This window comes from Lutra lutra, chromosome 3 (assembly GCF_902655055.1).
Source record: "Lutra lutra chromosome 3, mLutLut1.2, whole genome shotgun sequence".
Classification (NCBI taxonomy): Eukaryota; Metazoa; Chordata; class Mammalia; order Carnivora; family Mustelidae; genus Lutra; species Lutra lutra.
In genome coordinates, this window is record NC_062280.1 from 13,562,940 (window position 1) to 13,582,661 (window position 19,722).

The 19,722-nt window shown below is 39.8% G+C and overlaps 1 protein-coding gene across 1 annotated transcript in view; it reads right to left on the minus strand.

Annotated features, from left to right (window-relative positions):
• The window catches only part of C2CD6 (C2 calcium dependent domain containing 6), a 150,585-nt gene that overhangs the window by 82,291 nt on the left and 48,572 nt on the right, over positions 1–19,722 (minus strand). The window contains exons 6-9 of the mRNA XM_047721328.1: positions 16,114–16,158; positions 15,151–15,219; positions 6,858–6,937; positions 2,412–2,552 (exon numbers count right to left, since the gene is read on the minus strand). Of these exons, the coding sequence (XP_047577284.1) occupies positions 2,412–2,552; positions 6,858–6,937; positions 15,151–15,219; positions 16,114–16,158 (335 nt within the window). The remainder of the gene's footprint in view (positions 1–2,411; positions 2,553–6,857; positions 6,938–15,150; positions 15,220–16,113; positions 16,159–19,722) is intronic.

A 19,722-nucleotide genomic window follows, 5' to 3' on the forward strand; every position in this document is an offset into this window, starting at 1 on the left:
AGGCTCAAGAGGCTTTCTAAACTATATCTCCTATTAAAAAATATCAGGAAAATTAATTCCATATAAAACTGAGTAAGATAAAACTATCAGCACCAAGTTCTAGAGTAGTTATAAGAAGAGAATAAGGAGCAGAATAACAACCCGACTTTGAAAGCATGCAAGAAAAATACATGTAGAGTCAGTGAACACAATGGCAAGATGACTCACTGGGACCCATTTTGCTAAGAAGAAGGGATCAGCTGGTGAAGCTACAGGAGAGAAATGAGAGCAGTAGCTGTCACTGTCACTATGAGCCATATAAGCAGAGGTTCTGCAGCTGGAGCCACTGTGTTTAAATGTGGAAGCAGTTATGAGGATCCAGTTGCATACTATTAGGCAAGACATTAAAGAAATTTGCAGTTTCTAATTCAAGATGGTAAGCAGGCTCCTGAACTCACCTCCTCCCATGTATGCATGGTACCTACAGTTCTACAAAGAGCAATTCTCTCTGAAAGAAATTGAGAAATAGGCTGAGCAATTCCTATACATCATGCAAATGAGAAAATACACACATCAAAACAGCTGAGAAAGGATGAGGCACATACCAGAAACTTCACTGCTGGCACAGTGTCATACAAACGGGACAGAACTCTCAACTCCCAGCATCTCCCTGAGGAGAAAAAGGGTTGGACAACACACATAGCACCCCACCTTTCAAGACTCCCATCTGAGGGAAAGGCCCCCCAAACACCTATTTCTGTTAACACAGTTAACACAGTTGTGACCACAAGACCCATAAGGCTACAGAAAAAATAAAAAGTTTTTCATAGGTCTGCTATGACTTACCACGCTATCTGCTCAGCACTCAGCACAGAAGAAATTAGTGCAAAAATAAGTTCATCTCCCAGTTAGTCTCCAAAAAGGCCTACTGTATTTAAAAGCTACTATTTGGAGGTCAGGCTTCTAATTGAGTATGCATCCAAGGGTTGATTGCAATCCTTGTTAGAGACCTGTGGAAGCCCGGAGACACTATCTCCTCCTCTCTCTAGCCCAATCCAGATCATCATTATCTCCCTGGAAGGAGCTTATACAGACATCTGGCACCCAAGACTTTGTGGCCATTGCCAAGGAGATGGGCCCCTAGATTGTTTGGCTATTATAACCAATGGGGCTTGGACTGGAGACAGTCCCACGGAACTTCAGCACACAAAGAAGCAGTTCTCAATGGGTGTAGGAATGACTTCCACCCTAGTGGCTACACCCTAAGGGAGCTGGGCACAAAGGGAGCAGGCAAGAAAGCCCTTCTCCTGGTTTCTCCAAGAAAGGGCTCTAGGTACATACTTTCCCATCAGGTGACTTGAGGTTCAGCTTCCAGTCAGCCTGAATCTAGATGCGGAGATCTTCCTCTTTGGAATACTGACAAATCCTGACACACTCTCAACAACTGGAAGCCATTAAGAAAAAAAGGAAAGCTGCTTGGACAATCACAAAGGTTTGAGAGACAGCCAAAATCTTGGGCTGGTTTCCTTGATAAGTTTCCTTCTCATTTCCCACCATGAGATGACTTCATCTAGACTAGGAAAGGTGGCAGTTTCATCTAGTGCTCAGAAACCAACACAGAGAGTGAGGGTAAATGAAGAAAGAGAACAATGAGAACAGAATAGCAACATAAAACTCCAGAAACATTAAGTTCCAAACAAATAAATAAAACAAAACTCTAGAAACAGGCTGTAATGAAATATAATGAGGGGCACCTGGGTGTCTCAGTAGGTTAAGTGTCTGCCTTCGGCTCAGATCATGATCCTGGGGTCCTGGGATTGAGTCATGCATGGGGCTCCCTGCTCAATGGGGAGTCTGCTTCTCCCTCTCCCTCTGCCCCCAGTCACTTATGTTCTCACTTACATTGTTTTTTCTCTCTCTCTCTCAAATAAATAAATAACTTTCAAAAAAAGAATTCAAAATCATGGTCATAATGATGCTCATTTTTCGGGAGAAAAATTCATAAATGAAGTGAGAATTGCAACAGAGATATAAAATATAAAAAAGTACCAAATAGAAATCACAGAGCTAAAGAACACAATAACTGGACTGAAAATTCAATAGAGGGCTCAAGAGCACTAGATGATGTGGAAGAAAGTACTGGAAAACTCAAAGAGATGGCAAAGGAATTTATCTAATCAGAAGAACAAAAAGAAAAAAAATGAAATAGAGTAAAGATAGCTTGAAGGACTCATAGGACACAACAAAGTGAACCACCATACGCATTACAGAGTCAATAAACATTGACTTTTCTAAACAAATACCTAAAGCCCATATGCCCCCCATGCAAAAAAAAAAAAAATAATGTCCCACTAACACATAAATAAGATGGAAGATTGTTTCGGTTGTGTTGGTATATATGTATGTATGCATGTATGTATGTACGTATTTACCTTTCCCGAGGTTGTTGCTGAAGTTTTTCAAGTTGCACTACAGACGACTGGTTGGGCACTACAGCTGGCGTCCCAACAGTAACATTCAGGTCTGGGGATAGGAATGCTGGATACTCTATCGGTTGTGGTGTAATAACATTTCTGCAAAATGTTTATAATGTTAAATATTGCAATTATACAAAACCACACTTCTAAAATCAGTGGTAGCTATCACTTTTGAATCATTCTCTCTTTTAGACTGTAAGTTCACCTGTCTACATTGAACCATCAGAGGGTAGAGCTAGGGAAGAAGACAAAGGTCAGAAATCCTGACAGAAGTGCTCTTTTGAATACTCTTACTACTAAGATGAGCAGCAGGGATGAAAAAGGAGATAAGGACCTGGAATTCTAAAGAGAAGTAGACAGTGTTTGAGCCCAGACCTCTCTCGCAATCTTTAGATACAAATCTCTATTTTATGGCCCAGTCAAGTTGACATGTGAAAGTAATCATCACAAGTCCACCCACCCCTTGCCAACCTGGCCCCCATAAGCATCTCTTTAAAACATATTTAATCTCCAAATGAGAACAATTAACAGGTCATAATTCCACCTAACATGATACAACTATCCTGCATACAACCAAAACCTCACTAGCCTCTTCCCTAGAAAAGACTATCAAGTCTTGGGACACTGAAAAAACAAAATAAAAAATTTTTAAAAGTCTTTGGATGATGTTTATTCTTCTTAATATCCTGAAACATAAAAAATAGTATGCTGTAAGTTTAACAATACTTAAATATTACAATATAAAGTCAATAAACCTTATGTTACATGAGAAGGAGATATGAGATGGAAGAAGATACATTTATTATATAAATAATTTTTTTTCAGGTCACTTGGCAAATGGGCCAGAGTAGCACACCCAAATAAGGAATATGTTGTCTCCAAAATCCAAAAAGGCCCAACTGGTGTTGTGCCTCTGTTTTGGCTGTAGAAGGGGCCAGATACAACTTATCCTTCACCTTAGCAGAATTATCTTGACAATCCCCATACCACTGAATCTTCAAAATTTCAATGAGGTAGAAGAGCCCTGAATTTTTTTAGAACACTTTCCACCCTCTGACATGCAAATGTCCTATCAGACAGTCTAGATTAGTTACTACTTCCTGTTCACTAGGTCCCATAAGCGTAATGGTCATTACTGTGATGGACCTGTGTAATACCTTGTATAAGGGAAAGGCAAGCAAGACTCCTGTAAACTGTGAGGCACCTGAGTGGCTCAGTCGGTTAAGCATCCAGCTCTTGGTTTCAGCTCAGGTCATGATCTCAGGCTCCTGGGATAGAGCCCTGTGTCAGGTTCTACGCTCAGTGGGGAGTTTGCTTGGGACTTTTTCTCTCCCTCTCCACTGCTCCTCTCCCTACGCATGCTCTCTCTTTAAAATGAATAAATCTTAAAAAAAAAAAAAAAAAGCTTCCTGTGAACTAAATGAATGACATAGGGCTGGAGACGTTGATATACCTGAGATAAGACAGTAAAGGTGTATCACTCGGCCTTACCAGCTGAAAGAATCTACTTCTGGTTTTTATACGGGGGGGAACGGCATTTGCCAGATCAACAGTTTTATACCACGTACCAGAGGATGTGTTAATTTGCTCAAGCAATGAAACCACATCTGGTACAGTGGCTACAATTGGAATCACTGCCTGATTAAGCTTATGACAATCTACTATCACTCTCCAAGATCTGTCTTATGCACAGGCCAAAATAAGTAACATTTGGATCTTCTGGAACTGGTGTCAGTTTCGAGCCAGTGTCCGGTAGATTCTGAAAGGTCTGATTATTTTCTTTTCCCTAATGCATAGTTACCCTGGTAAAAGGCTCTCCTTCCCTTTTGGGAAAGCTTAGAGAAAGATTAACATTATAAACTTTTGTCAGCATACCAGTGTCTCTCTTTAAGGGGAAGAAGCCTCCCCTACATTCAAAGGCTTTTGGGTGTGGAAACTGGCTCAAATCTGGGAATTGACTGAGGAGCTATGACTCTGTTTTTATGATCCAGGTCACACTTTTATTCACTTGACCTAGAACTTTTCTGCTTATACAGATTAAGAATTGGGGAGGCTGGCGCCTGGGTGGCTCAGTGGGTTAAAGCCTCTGCCTTCGGCTCAGGTCATGATCCCAGGGTTCTGGGATCAAGTCCCACATCGGGCTCTCTGCCTGCCTCTCTGCCTACTTGCAATCTCTATCTGTCAAATAAATAAATAAAATCTTTTAAAAAAAAAAGAATTGGGGAGGCTTTCTATATATTTTATTTCTAGGAACATCATGATCAACTAGCCAATGCTATAGGTCTACATGAGTCAAACTATTCTGATTGCTGCTTTGACTTTACTGTCCACTACAGTAACCACACTCATCTTGCCTTAGGTGGTGGTGCCATCACTGGGCTCTGACACTGCAGGACGCTACACTCCCATCGCATTTGGGTTTTTTAGGTCAGTGACTGCAGCTTCCACTCTAAGGTCTGCCTAACAGAGAAGATCACAGAGCTCTTCAAGGGTGGGGCTCCCCTTCAAATTTAGTTCTCACAGTCATGGTGAAAGGTCTATCTTCTGGAATCTCCCTGGATGAGTGAGTAGGTCTTAAAAACAAATCCTCACCAACATCACCATCTCTTTAACCCTTTGAATACCTTCCTTCTACATTAAGCCAAGGCAGTTCTGGCATTTCCAATCCACCCAAGTGGGCATCTCTTTGTACATGTTTCTGCAACCAAAGAACCAGATTGAGTCTTTTCTAACCCCCTAATCTGTAACATTAAATGCAGAATCTCTGTTTAGTGAGCTCATATCAATAAATTTGCTGTGACCCAACTTTATGTTCCTCCCATCATTACCCCACACCCTATGTGCCAGAGTTCCTTACGTTTACCTGCAGGAAGCTTCTTATCTCATTTGTGTTATAGTTTCTGTTCACAAGTTATCTTTGCACACTAAACCATGAGCTACCAGAGGGCAGGGACAAGGCCTCATTTATTTTAGTATTTGCAATGGCTTGGGGATATAGCAGACATTCAATGAATGTTTACTGAATCCATTGGTGGATAAAGAATTAATGATTGGGGCGCCTGGGTGGCTCAGTGGGTTAAGCCACTGCCTTCAGCTCATGTCATGATCTTAGGGTCCTGGGATGGAGTCCTGCATCGGGCTCTCTGCTCAGCAGGGAGCCTGCTTCCCTCTCTCTCTCTGCCTGCCTCTCTGCCTACTTGTGATCTCTCTCTGTCAAATAAATAAATAAAATCTTTAAAAAAAAAAGAAATAATGATTGATAAACATAAAACATTCAAATTTTACTATTTCAACAAATGACCAATATCAAGTGGGCAAAATTTATTTTTAATGATAATACCCATATTGGTGAGACTATAGGACAATAAGCACTTCAGAATATACATTTCCATCCTATACCTAATTTCCTCAATCCCCTTTTTCCCATTTCTTAATCTGGGAAAGCACTATAGATTACACTCTTTAATCTATTTTTACTGTTGAAATTTGAAGTCTGGTTGACAAATTTTAAGTTACTTTTGGTTTGCTAATGACTTTTTTAATAAAGATTTTTAATTTGACAGAGAGAGAGAGAGAGATCACAAGTAGGCAGAGAGATAGGCTGAGAGGGGGAAGCAGGCTCCCTGCTGAGCAGAGAGCCCGATGTGGGGAATGATCCTAGGACCCTAAGATCATGACCTGAGCCGAAGGCAGAGGCTTAACCCACTGAGCCACCCAGGTGCCCCACTAATGACATCTTTTTTTTTTTTTTAAAGATTTTTATTTATTTATTTGACAGACAGAGATCACAAGTAGGCAGAGAGGCAGGCAGAGAGAGAGGAAGGGAAGCAGGCTCCCTGCTGAGCAGAGAGCCCGATGCGGGACTCGATCCCAGGACCCTGAGATCATGACCTGAGCCGAAGGCAGCGGCTTAACCCACTGAGCCACCCAGGCGCCCCCCACTAATGACGTCTTTTGAACATAAACTTTTTGCTGAAGATTTGGAAAAAAAACAATTAGAATGTGTGGAATGGAGGTAACACTACTATATTGTAGAGGAAAACTGACAACTATTAGACACTTTGATCTTAGAAGTCCCTCACCTCTTTCTAGAAAAGGATATCTCACTGGCCAACTTTCCTTATCAGCCTAACCCCGTCTTCTCTCCTTCCGCCATGAAGCTGGCACTCTCTTCTCTTCTTTACCTTATCTCCAGAACTTCTCATGTCCCTTCGCCAGGGCTATACCCAGAAAGCCAAAAATTTCTCCCACCTTATTAAGCATAACAATTCACTGCTCTGTTTTCCTTAGAGTCTAGCCCATTCTGGCTATGTCTTAAGACAACCGAATGGTCCATAAAATGGATTAGGTGTTTTAAATGTCACATAATCCAATTGTGCAAATAGGACTTCAAACACTTACGTCACAGGATCTATTCTTCCTGCAGGTGGTGCAATATTCATAAACATGGGCGGCTCCGCCACCTTCTGAAGAGGTTTTAACTGAAGGAAATGGTAAGTGTGTTATAACACTGCTTAGTTACGATTATAGTTCACTCTAATACTATATCCTCTAGGACTACAAAATAGGCCTTAAGATGAAGAAAGAACCACTTGAGAGGAGGAGTCAAGATGGCGGAGAAGTAGCAGCTGAGACTACTTCGGGTAGCGGGAGATCAGCTAATAGCTTATCTAAAGATTGCAAACACCTACAAATCCAACGGGAGATCGAAAAGAAGAAGAACAGCAATTCTAGAAACAGAAAATCAACCACTTTCTGCAAGGTAGGACTGGCGGAGAAGTGAATCCAAAGCGACGGGAAGATAGACCGCGGGGGGAGGGGCCGGCTCCCGGCGGAGCAGCGGAGCACAAAATCGGGACTTTTAAAAGCCTGTTCCGCTGAGGGACATTGCTCCAGAGGCTTAACTGGGGTGAAGCCCGGGCGGGGTCAGCGCGGCCTCAGGTCCCGCAGGGTCACAGAAGGATCGGGGGTGTCTGAGTGTCGCAGAGCTTACCGGTATTAGAACGGGGAAGCCGGCTACAGAGACAGAGCCGAGGAATGACTCTCAGCTCGGGGTTGCCTTGAACCGGTCGCAGGCTCGGTCAGCTCGGAGCGCGGCCGGAGGCCAGGGTGACGGGAGTCATTGGGCGCTGTTCTCTGAGGGCGCACTGAGGAGTGGGGACCTGGGCTCTAGGCTCCTCCGGGCCGGAGACCGGGAGGCCGCCATCTTCATTCCCGTCTTCCAGAACTCTATGGAAAGCGCTCAGGGAACAAAAGCTCCCGAAAGCAAACCCAGGAAACCCGAGCGGATTACTCAGCGTGGCCCCGGGTAAGGGAAGTGCAACTCCGCCTAGGGCAAAGACGCTTGAGAATCACTACAACAGGCCCCTCCCCCAGAAGATCAACGGGAAACCCAGCCAGGACCAAGTTCACCTACCAAGGAGTGCAGTTTCAATACCAAGGAGAGCGGCGGAATTCCAGAGGAGAAGAAAGCAAAGCACGGAACTCATGGCTTTCTCCCCATGTATTTTTAGCCTTGCAGTTAATTTAATTTTTTTTTCTTTTTCAATTTTTTTTTCTTTTTCTCTTCTTCTGCTAAATTTTTTTAACTTCTACCGTTTTCTTTTTTAACGTTTTTTAAATAGTTTATCTTATATATATATATATATATATATATATATTTTCCTCTTTTTATATTTTTTCTTTATCGGCTTTCTTTTTTTAATAGTTTCTTTTTTTTTTCTTTTTTCTTTCTGAACCCCTTTTTATCCCCTTTCTCCCCCCTCACGATTTGGGATCTCTTCTGATTTGGCTAAAACATATTTTCCTGGGGTTGTTGCCACCCTTTTAGTATTTTACTTGCTCCTTCATATACTCTTATCTGGACAAAATGACAAGGCAGAAAAATTCACAACAAAAAAAAAGAACAAGAAGCAGTACCAAAGGCTAGGGACCTAATCAATACAGACATTGGTAACATGTCTGATATAGAGTTCAGAATGACGATTCTCAAGGTTCTAGCCGGGCTTGAAAAAGGCATGGAAGATATTAAAGCAACCCTCTCGGGAGATATAAAAGCCCTTTCTGGAGAAATAAAAGAACTAAAATCTAACCAAGTTGAAATCAAAAAAGCTATTAATGAGGTGCAATCAAAAATGGAGGCTCTCACTGCTAGGATAAATGAGGCAGAAGAAAGAATTAGCGATATAGAAGACCAAATGACACAGAATAAAGAAGCTGAGCAAAAGAGGGACAAACAGCTACTGGACCACGAGGGGAGAATTCGAGAGATAAGTGACACCATAAGACGAAACAACATTAGAATAATTGGGATTCCAGAAGAAGAGGAAACAGTGAGGGGAGCAGAAGGTATGTTGGAGAGAATTATTGGAGAGAATTTCCCCAATATGGCAAAGGGAACAAGCATCAAAATCCAAGCGGTTCAGAGAACCCCCCTCAAAATCAATAAGAATAGGTCCACACCCTGTCACCTCATAGTAAAATTTACAAGTCTTAGCGACAAAGAAAAGATCCTGAAAGCAGCCTGGGAAAAGAAGTCTGTAACGTACAATGGTAAAAATATTAGATTGGCAGCAGATTTATCCACAGAGACCTGGCAGGCCAGAAAGAGCTGGCATGATATATTCAGAGTACTAACTGAGAAAAACATGCAGCCAAGAATACTATATCCAGCTAGGCTATCATTGAAAATAGAAGGAGAGATTAAAAGCTTCCAGGACAAACAAAAACTGAAAGAATTTGCAAATACCAAACCAGCTCTACAGGAAATATTGAAAGGGGTCCTCTAAGCAAAGAGAGACCCTAAAAGTAGTAGATCAGAAAGAAACAGAGACAATATACAACAACAGTCACCTTACAGGCAATACAATGGCACTAAATGCATATCTCTCAATACTTACCCTGAATGTTAATGGGCTAAATGCCCCAATCAAAAGACACCGGGTATCAGAATGGATAAAAAAACAAAACCCATCTATATGTTGCCTACAAGAAACTCATCTTAAACCCGAAGACACCTCCAGGTTTAAAGTGAGGGGGTGGAAAAGAATTTACCATGCTAATGGACATCAGAAGAAAGCAGGAGTGGCAATCCTTATAGCAGATCAATTAGATTTTAAGCCAAAGACTATAATAAGAGATGAGGAAGGACACTATATCGTACTCAAAGGAACTGTCCAACAAGAAGATCTAACAATTTTAAATATCTATGCCCCTAACGTGGGAGCAGCCAACTATATAAACCAATTAATAACAAAATCAAAGAAACACATCGACAAGAATACAATAATAGTAGGGGATTTTAACACTCCCCTCACTGAAATGGACAGATCATCCAAGCAAAAGATCAACAAGGAAATCAAGGCCTTAAATGACACACTGGACCAGATGGACATCACAGATATATTCAGAACATTTCATCCCAAAGCAACAGAATACACATTCTTCTCTAGTGCACATGGAACATTCTCCAGAATAGATCACATTCTTGGTCCTAAATCAAGTCTCAACCGGTATCAAAAGATTGGGATCATTCCCTGCATATTTTCAGACCACAATGCTCTGAAGCTAGAACTCAATCACAAGAGGAAATTTGGAAAGAACCCAAATACATGGAGACTAAACAGCATCCTTCTAAAGAATGAATGGGTCAACCAGGAAATTAAAGAAGAATTGAAAAAATTCATGGAAACAAATGATAATGAAAACACAACGGTTCAGAATCTGTGGGACACAACAAAGGCAGTCCTGAGAGGAAAATATATAGCGGTACAAGCCTTTCTCAAGAAACAAGAAAGGTCTCAGGTACACAACCTAACCCTACACCTAAAGGAGCTGGAGAAAGAACAAGAAAGAAACCCTAAACCCAGCAGGAGAAGAGAAATCATAAAGATCAGAGCAGAAATCAATGAAATAGAAACCAAAAAAACAATAGAACAAATCAACGAAACTAGGAGCTGGTTCTTTGAAAGAATTAATAAGATTGATAAACCCCTGGCCAGACTTATCAAAAAGAAAAGAGAAAGGACCCAAATAAATAAAATCATGAATGAAAGAGGAGAGATCACAACGAACACCAAAGAAATACAGACAATTACAAGAACATACTATGAGCAACTCTACGCCAACAAATTTGACAATCTGGAAGAAATGGATGCATTCTTAGAGACATATAAACTACCACAACTGAACCAGGAAGAAATAGAAAGCCTGAACAGACCCATTACCAGTAAGGAGATTGAAACAGTCATCAAAAATCTCCAAACAAACAAAAGCCCAGGGCCAGACGGCTTCCCGGGGGAATTCTACCAAACATTTAAAGAAGAACTAATTCCTATTCTCCTGAAACTGTTCCAAAAAATAGAAATAGAAGGAAAACTTCCAAACTCATTCTATGAGGCCAGCATCACCTTGATCCCAAAACCAGACAAGGATCCCATCAAAAAAGAGAACTACAGACCAATATTCTTGATGAACACAGATGCAAAAATTCTCGCCAAAATACTAGCCAACAGGATTCAACAGTACATTAAAAGGATTATTCACCACGACCAAGTGGGATTTATTCCAGGGCTGCAAGGTTGGTTCAACATCCGCAAATCAATCAATGTGATACAACACATTAATAAAAGAAAGAACAAGAACCATATGATACTCTCCATAGATGCTGAAAAAGCATTTGACAAAGTACAGCATCCCTTCCTGATCAAAACTCTTCAAAGTGTAGGGATAGATGGCACATACCTCAATATTATCAAAGCCATCTATGAAAAACCCACGGCAAATATCATTCTCAATGGAGAAAAACTGAAAGCTTTTCCGCTAAGGTCAGGAACACGGCAGGGATGTCCGTTATCACCACTGCTATTCAACATAGTACTAGAAGTCCTAGCCTCAGCAATCAGACAACAAAAGGAAATTAAAGGCATCCAAATCGGCAAAGAAGAAGTCAAACTATCACTCTTCGCAGATGATATGATACTCTATGTGGAAAACCCAAAAGACTCCACTCCAAAACTGCTAGAACTTGTACAGGAATTCAGTCAAGTGTCAGGATATAAAATCAATGCACAGAAATCAGTTGCATTTCTCTACACCAACAACAAGACAGAAGAAAGAGAAATTAAGGAGTCCATCCCATTTACAATTGCACCCAAAACTATAAGATACCTAGGAATAAACCTAACCAAAGAGACTAAGAATCTATACACAGAAAACTATAAAGTACTCATGAAAGAAATTGAGGAAGACACAAAGAAATGGAAAAATGTTCCATGCTCCTGGATTGGAAGAATAAATATTGTGAAAATGTCTATGCTACCTAAAGCAATCTACACATTTAATGCAATTCCTATCAAAGTACCATCCATTTTTTTCAAAGAAATGGAACAAATAATCCTAAAATTTATATGGAACCAGAAAAGACCTCGAATAGCCAAAGGAATATTGAAAAAGAAAGCCAAAGTTGGTGGCATCACAATTCCGGACTTCAAGCTCTATTACAAAGCTGTCATCATCAAGACAGCATGGTACTGGCACAAAAACAGACACATAGATCAATGGAACAGAATAGAGAGCCCAGAAATGGACCCTCAACTCTATGGTCAACTCATCTTCGACAAAGCAGGAAAGAATGTCCAATGGAAAAAAGACAGCCTCTTCAATAAATGGTGTTGGGAAAATTGGACAGCCACATGCAGAAAAATGAAATTCGATCATTTCCTTACACCACACACGAAAATAGACTCAAAATGGATGAAGGATCTCAATGTGAGAAAGGAATCCATCAAAATCCTCGAGGAGAACACAGGCAGCAACCTCTTCGACCTCAGCCGCAGCAACATCTTCCTAGGAACATCACCAAAGGCAAGGGAAGCAAGGGCAAAAATGAACTATTGGGATTTTATCAAGATCAAAAGCTTTTGCACAGCAAAGGAAACAGTTCACAAAACCAAAAGACAACTGACAGAATGGGAGAAGATATTTGCAAATGACATATCAGATAAAGGGCTAGTGTCCAAAATCTATAAAGAACTTAGCAAACTCAACACCCAAAGAACAAATAATCCAGTCAAGAAATGGGCAGAGGACATGAACAGACATTTCTGCAAAGAAGACATCCAGATGGCCAACAGACACATGAAAAAGTGCTCCGCATCACTCGGCATCAGGGAAATACAAATCAAAACCACAATGAGATATCACCTCACACCAGTCAGAATGGCTAAAATTAACAAGTCAGGAAATGACAGATGCTGGCGAGGATGCGGAGAAAGGGGAACCCTCCTACACTGTTGGTGGGAATGCAAGCTGGTGCAACCACTCTGGAAAATAGCATGGAGGTTCCTCAAAATGTTGAAAATAGAACTACCCTATGACCCTGCAATTGCACTGCTGGGTATTTACCCTAAAGATACAAACGTAGTGATCCGAAGGGGCACGTGTACCTGAATGTTTATAGCAGCAATGTCTACAATAGCCAAACAATGGAAAGAACCTAGATGTCCATCAACAGACGGATGGATAAAGAAGATGTGGTATATATACACAATGGAATACTATGCAGCCATCAAAAGAAATGAAATCTTGCCATTTGCGACGACGTGGATGCAACTAGAGGGTATCATGCTTAGCGAAATAAGTCAATAGGAGAAAGACAACTATCATATGATCTCCCTGATATGAGGGAGAGGAGATGCAACATGGGGGGTTGAGGGGGTAGGAGAAGAATAAATGAAACAAGATGGGATTGGGAGGGAGACAAACCATAAGTGACTCTTAATCTCACAAAACAAACTGAGGGTTGATGGGGGGAGGGGATTGGGAGGGGGGGTGGGGTTATGGATATTGGGGAGGGTATGTGCTATGGTGAGTGCTGTGAAGTGTGTAAACCTGGCGATTCGCAGACCTGTACCCCTGGGGATAAAAATAATATGTTTATAAAATAAAAAAAATAATAATAAAAAAACGATACCAGGCCAAAAAAAAAAAAAAAAAAAGATGAAGAAAGAACCCTCTCTAATGATTGCATGGAGCACTGGGTGTGGTACAAAAACAATGAATACTGTTAAGTTGAAAATAAATTAAATAAATGATTAAAAAAATGAAGAACCAACATTTATTGAGCACTAGATATCGGTCAGGGACCTTTTATCTGTAATATTATTTTTAATTCTCTCAATAATCCTATGATGTAGATAACTGTGGCTATTTTACAGAAAATGCTGAGGATCTGTAATTTGTTCAAGGTTACCCAGAAGACATCAGAGCCAGGATTTGAATGCAGCTTTATCTGCTCCCCCCCACCAAGGGTAGTACCCTTTTGACATTATCAAGACAGATGAGTAGGGGACTATATTACCAAAAAGTTTACAGATATAAAATCAAAATCAAGAACTTTTATTGTATTTCCCACTCTTTTCCACACAATATCTTGGTTCCTTGTTTTTGGTAGAATCTACCTCCATAAAACAATACTTTCCTAATTTATCTGAAAAGGAGACATCTCCCTAAGAAGGTGATTATTACATGTTTTACTTATATTCAGACACAAAACCTACCTCTGAAGTTGGTGCTTATAAACTATGTCACGAAAGGAACTCAACAGTTACAAGACCCTATAAGGCCCAATTCATACAAATATAAATAAAATAGGCAGAAGGAAAAGAAAGAAAAATCAAAGCAAAGAAGGAAAAAAGATGAAAAAAAATTGTGCCTAGTGGCTTTCTTCTGTGTATTATTTATTTCTGATTTGAAATGCATTAAAAATCATTATGATATACCATAGGCAAAATTTTAGAATAACATTTTACCAAGGCTGCTCAGTTAACATAACAGTAGGTTTAATAAAAGTAACATACCACTCTGAATTCCTAATTAAAAGAACAACCAAGACTATAAAAAGATAGCAAAAGATGGGAAAGAAAGAGCATATGCAAAGTATAAGGGTCACAGTCCCTGTATAATAGCAGCACTAATGTGCTTGGATTTATAAATGCCCCAAAGTGGTGATAATACCTGGGAATATGAAGAGTTCTTTCAAACACCTGGTGAGAATATATGTTGGTATACCATTTCTAGAACAATTCTTTGACAAGGTCATTGTTTTTGGACAATAATTTCCATTCTAGGAATCTAGCTTAGGCACATAATAAAAGGACAGGACACAGCTTACTACACAAAAATTTTCACAGGAACACGGATATATGTAATAAATTTAAAGGTCCAGGACAAAGCAAGGAAGATAACTTCTTTGAACATATTACTCTCTTGATAAATCAAGGAGGCCTCAAGTAACACCGGACACTGAAATACCATGGGAGTAAGGAGCATATGTGATCAGAATAAAAAATGTCATGCAAATATAATCAATTACTCCATTTTTAATAAGCATTTTTATATATAAAAATCCACACTCCTTATATACTTAAAATAATTTTGTTTTCACTCATGAAAACTCAGACATATAAAAGCAAGTTTTCTGATAAATTCATTTTGAATTAAAGATTATTTTAAAATGCATATGCAAATAAAAAACAGTAGTTTCATTTTTCCTTAAGTATGATGGAGAAAATAGCATTCTTTAAAAATGTTCTTTTAAAAAATATATATTTTAAAAATTTTTATCAAACTGGAAAGCAAAGAGGCTCAGAAGAGGTTTGACTGCAGTGTTATAGAATAAAAAAGAAAAACTAACCTGATGTGAAAATCCATAACCAAAGTTTCCATAGGAGAACATAAATTCCACTGCCACCTTGCAGATAGACTAAACACACAGCACATTTATATTATTATTTTATCAGAGAAATATTTTAATGAAAAAGGGGTAGCAAGTAATATTTCTATTTCACAAATCTATGTTAGAAAAACCAAAGTGTGAATCTCCTGGTTAAAAAAAAAATTCACACAAGGAAATACTAGAGAAGAATCTATAGAGTTCCTGAAGGGTTAAAAAACTTTGTTATAGAACATATGATTATAATATAGAAAATACCAGTTTATAATTAATAGGATCACCCTGAGATACGTGTGTGTGTGTGTGTGTGTGTGTGTGTGTACACACACATGCATATGCTTTTATTTACTCACACTTCCATGTACTTCCTACCTCCACTTCCATTTTCAGATGAAATTTTCATCTGGACAAGTGATTTCAAGTCTCTGAACCCCAGCTTGCTCAAATGTGAAATGAAAGACGGTGTCAGAGATTATGACCCTAAACGTTCATCATTCTCTGTTCTGGCTATTGGCAGCAGAGTTCTCTCTGAATAGATTAATCAAAATAATAATTTTAAGTATTTAAAAAGAAATTCAAGTGAGAACTGTAAACAACTCTTTAAAATCTCCTCAAGGAGAAAATATTTCCTCAATTAAAGCTGCACAAAGAAGCAGATAGGGCATTCTGCTCCCTAATGCAATTATTTCAATTTTCCTGTTCATCATTTAGCAGTAAAGTAGCATCATTAAAAAAAAAAAGGTGAAGATGAAGATTTTGTGAATATTGTTCTTTCTGTTTAATATATTTCCATTAATTCAAACAGTGATTGTTAGGGTAACGGAGCATAAAAACAGTACCAGGAGTTAAAACAGTATCAGAGTCAAGTTGTATGAAATGTTAAGTGTATGCACAAAACTTCGGAAATTTCAGTAAAGTTCTTACCATGTTTTTATGCAACATTTCAAATTCTTCAATAAAGCATCCTTTCTGGAAAAAAGAAAAAGGGAAAGAACAATAAAATCCTCAAATACAGAGTCACTCATGTAGCCATCTGTATATAATCTAAAACATTTCACAAATTTTGAAAAATCAGGTAATGATTTTTAATGCACATGTTAACTTAATAGCTAAAATACAACCATAACGAATGTTTGGAAGAAAATAAAAATTCTAGGCTGCGCCAAAACCAAATGCTAATATTTACATTTATGTTTTAGACAAAAACGTTCCTGCTAGTCGTAGTTCCCCCTTCTCTAAGTCTTAAGGGAAGTTCCATCCCTGCAATCCTTTGGTGGGGTTTTTTTTTTTAACAAACATGTATGAATAACTGACTCATGACAGAACCGAGGGCCTCTCTCATCCCTCGGGGACTGTGGGATCTTTGTAGCCAGGTAAACCTTGGGTATCCTTGGTCCCCACCTATGGTCATCTCTGCTATCCTATCAGTCCTCCCATCTAATCCACCATCCCACAGTTCCCTTTCTTCCCAGTGTTTTCCACTGCAATTCATGGACTGCCCATTCCATGGTTAACAAACAACCTTACGTCCTTGACTGCTCCACCCAACATGCCCTCTTTGCTTTACCTCAGACTTGGCTTCCACGAAGGATGGTGCTTCCCTCACAGACGCCTCAAGTGAAGGCCCACACTCCCCAAGGCCAAGAGATGGCATAGCATCCCCCATGCTCCCCTTCTACTGCTTCCAGATCATACTAGTTGACACGGATATTAACAGTCTTCCATTTTTAAGCTTCATGTTGTCTGGCATGTGTTTCTAACATTCTGGTCACTAATTCTCATTTAGTGAAAATCTCAACACCTGGCTCACACATCCTCTCCACCCCCAAAACCTAGCAATCTGCAGAACTTATTCATTAGTAAAGATTTTATTTGTTTGAGAGAGAGAGCGAGAGAGAGCGCACATGCGCGTGTCCGTGCTCAAGAGAGAGCACAAACAAGGGGAGCTGCCGGCAAAGGGGAGAGGGAGAAGCAGGCTCCCCGCTGAACAGGGAGCCCCATTAGAGGCTCGATCCCAGGATCTTGGGACCATGACCTGAGCTGAAGGCAGACACTTAACCGACTGAGTCACCCACGCACCCCTGCAGAACCTATTTCACACCTGCCCTCTCAGTTCCTGGTGAAGCTATATAATGAAGGACATAACAGCTGGTCATGCAATGGCAGACATCACACAGAATTAGCATATATGTTTTCTTCACATAAAATCAGAAGATTTCTCCAAAAATTCATAAATAACTGCAATAGATTTCCTTAACAATCCTGTCAATCTGCTCTTTATAGCTGCTTTCTCTTGACAGTGTCCCTTTTCCCAAAGTGGGAAGGCGGGGAATATCTCACTGTTTCAAGACTGCCTTTTTCTTCTCATTCATAAACTGTGCCTCTGCTTCTGATCAGACAGCTTGACCTATCGATGGATTCATCTCCTTCAGATGTACAGTAAACTTTTAATCATCCTTTCAACTGTGGTAAATGTCTTTGAGTTTTGTCTGTCGGTCTCACTGAGATCTGCCCAATTAAGTCTTCGTTGGAGCCAATTAAAATATTCATCCCGAATGTGCATTTCGTCTGAATCCACTGAGTTTTAGGCTTGCCTTCAATCAGCTCCTCTGGTGAGTTTCAGTGTGTGGCAATGAGCTATTTGGCAACCTGTCCTGATCTGGCTTTGCTCCGCCCAAAGCAAGTTACATGTCTAAGCCTAGTCCAAGAAGGGCAGGGGGGTGATGCTGTACTGCTCAAAGGTATGGGTAGAGGGAAGTATGATTCTGTAGGAGGCACTACTCTAATAATATTCTACACCTTTGAATTTTCCCTTCTCAAATAATAACAGTGGCTACCAATCTTTCTAACTGTTGGATTTATCATTTAGTCCTAGGCTTATTTGGTAAGGATCATATAGCTAAAACAATAACCACAAGTAGTACTACAGTTCATCCCCAAATTAATAATCATACTCCTGTTATAATCTATACACGAATATTATAAACTCCAATATACTTATATGCTTTAACTGGACACTAAGCCTTAACAATTAGCTAGTGTTTTCTGGTTTCTCCCAGAGCCTCAAAGAAATCCAAGACATTTCAGGGATAAGAAGAAATAAGGGATTCTTGGCACAAGCTACAGACCAATTATTTTTTACAGAGCTTTGCAAGAAAAAATTGTGATTTTTAAAAATTCATCTCAAGGTCTTCATCCTCCCCAATCAGGCCAATTATATTCAGAAAGTCACTGACACTAATTGGTAATCATAACAACACACTGTGTCCTCTTCATTTATACCCATGAAATAACTGTGCACTCAAATGGCTTTCCCATGCTTCCAAACACGATCTATACTTTGGGTCCAGTCATCAGGTCTTCCCAATTCATCTGAATACTACATTTGACCAGTCTGCACAAGGAATTCTACCCTAGCTAGTAGTTCTAGAATTAAATATAATCTACTCTTGCATGTGATCCAAAGAGCAAATGATACAGCTCAAGCTTTTGAGACAAGACAGATGAGCATGAGTTTGTGGTTTAGAATCATTCTAGGTTATAATATTTTCCTTGACCTTTTACTGCCCTATGCGGTATGGCCTGTGCAGTAGCCTGTGTTGTCCCCAGGCAAACACTTCAGGAAAAGTAGAATCATTAATAAATTAAGAGCCCTTCATGAAAAGATGTTCAACATTATTGGCTATTAGGGAAGTACAAATTAATAGCACGATGAGATCTGACTACAAACATATCCGAATGGCCAAAGTATAGAATGGTGGCAACACCAAATGCCAAAGAGGATGCTGGGACACTGGATCGGTCATGTCTGGGGAAGATGTGCAATGGCTTAGTCACTCTGGAAAACACTTTGGCATTTCCTTTAATAACTATACATGCAAATATCTTACAAACCAGAAATTTATCTGAGAAACAAACACTTGTACATGAATGCTCATAGCAACTTCAGTCAGAACAGCCCCAGACTGGAAACCCAGATGTTCTCCAATGGGCAGATGGTCAAACAAACTGGGGTACGTTCACACCCCGTGGTACTATTCAACAGCAAAAAAGAAATGAACTAGTGATGTGCGCAATGACCTGAATGACTTCCTTGGAAATCATGCTGAGTGAGAAAAACATGAAAAGATTACATACTACATAATTCCCTTTATGTAACACCCTGGAAATGAGAGAATTACAGAAAGGAAGAACAGATTAGTGATTGCCAGGGGTTAAGGAGGGGCAGAGGCAGGAGGAAAGGAGATGCAGCTGTAAAAGGCAACAACATGAGAAATCCTGGTGGGGGTGGCATGTTCTGTATGTATCTTGGTTGCGATACAGTACCTTAGTTTTGAAAGATGTTACCATCCAGGGAAACTGAGTAAAGAATGCAGAGGATCTCTCTGTATTATTTCTTTCAAGTGCATGTGAATCTACAATTATCTCAAAAGTTTGTGGGTTTTTTTGTTTTTTTTTTTTTTAAGACCGTGTGTCTATTTACAGTGGGCCAGATTTATCCATGGGACTTATACTCCATTAGGCTACTTTAAA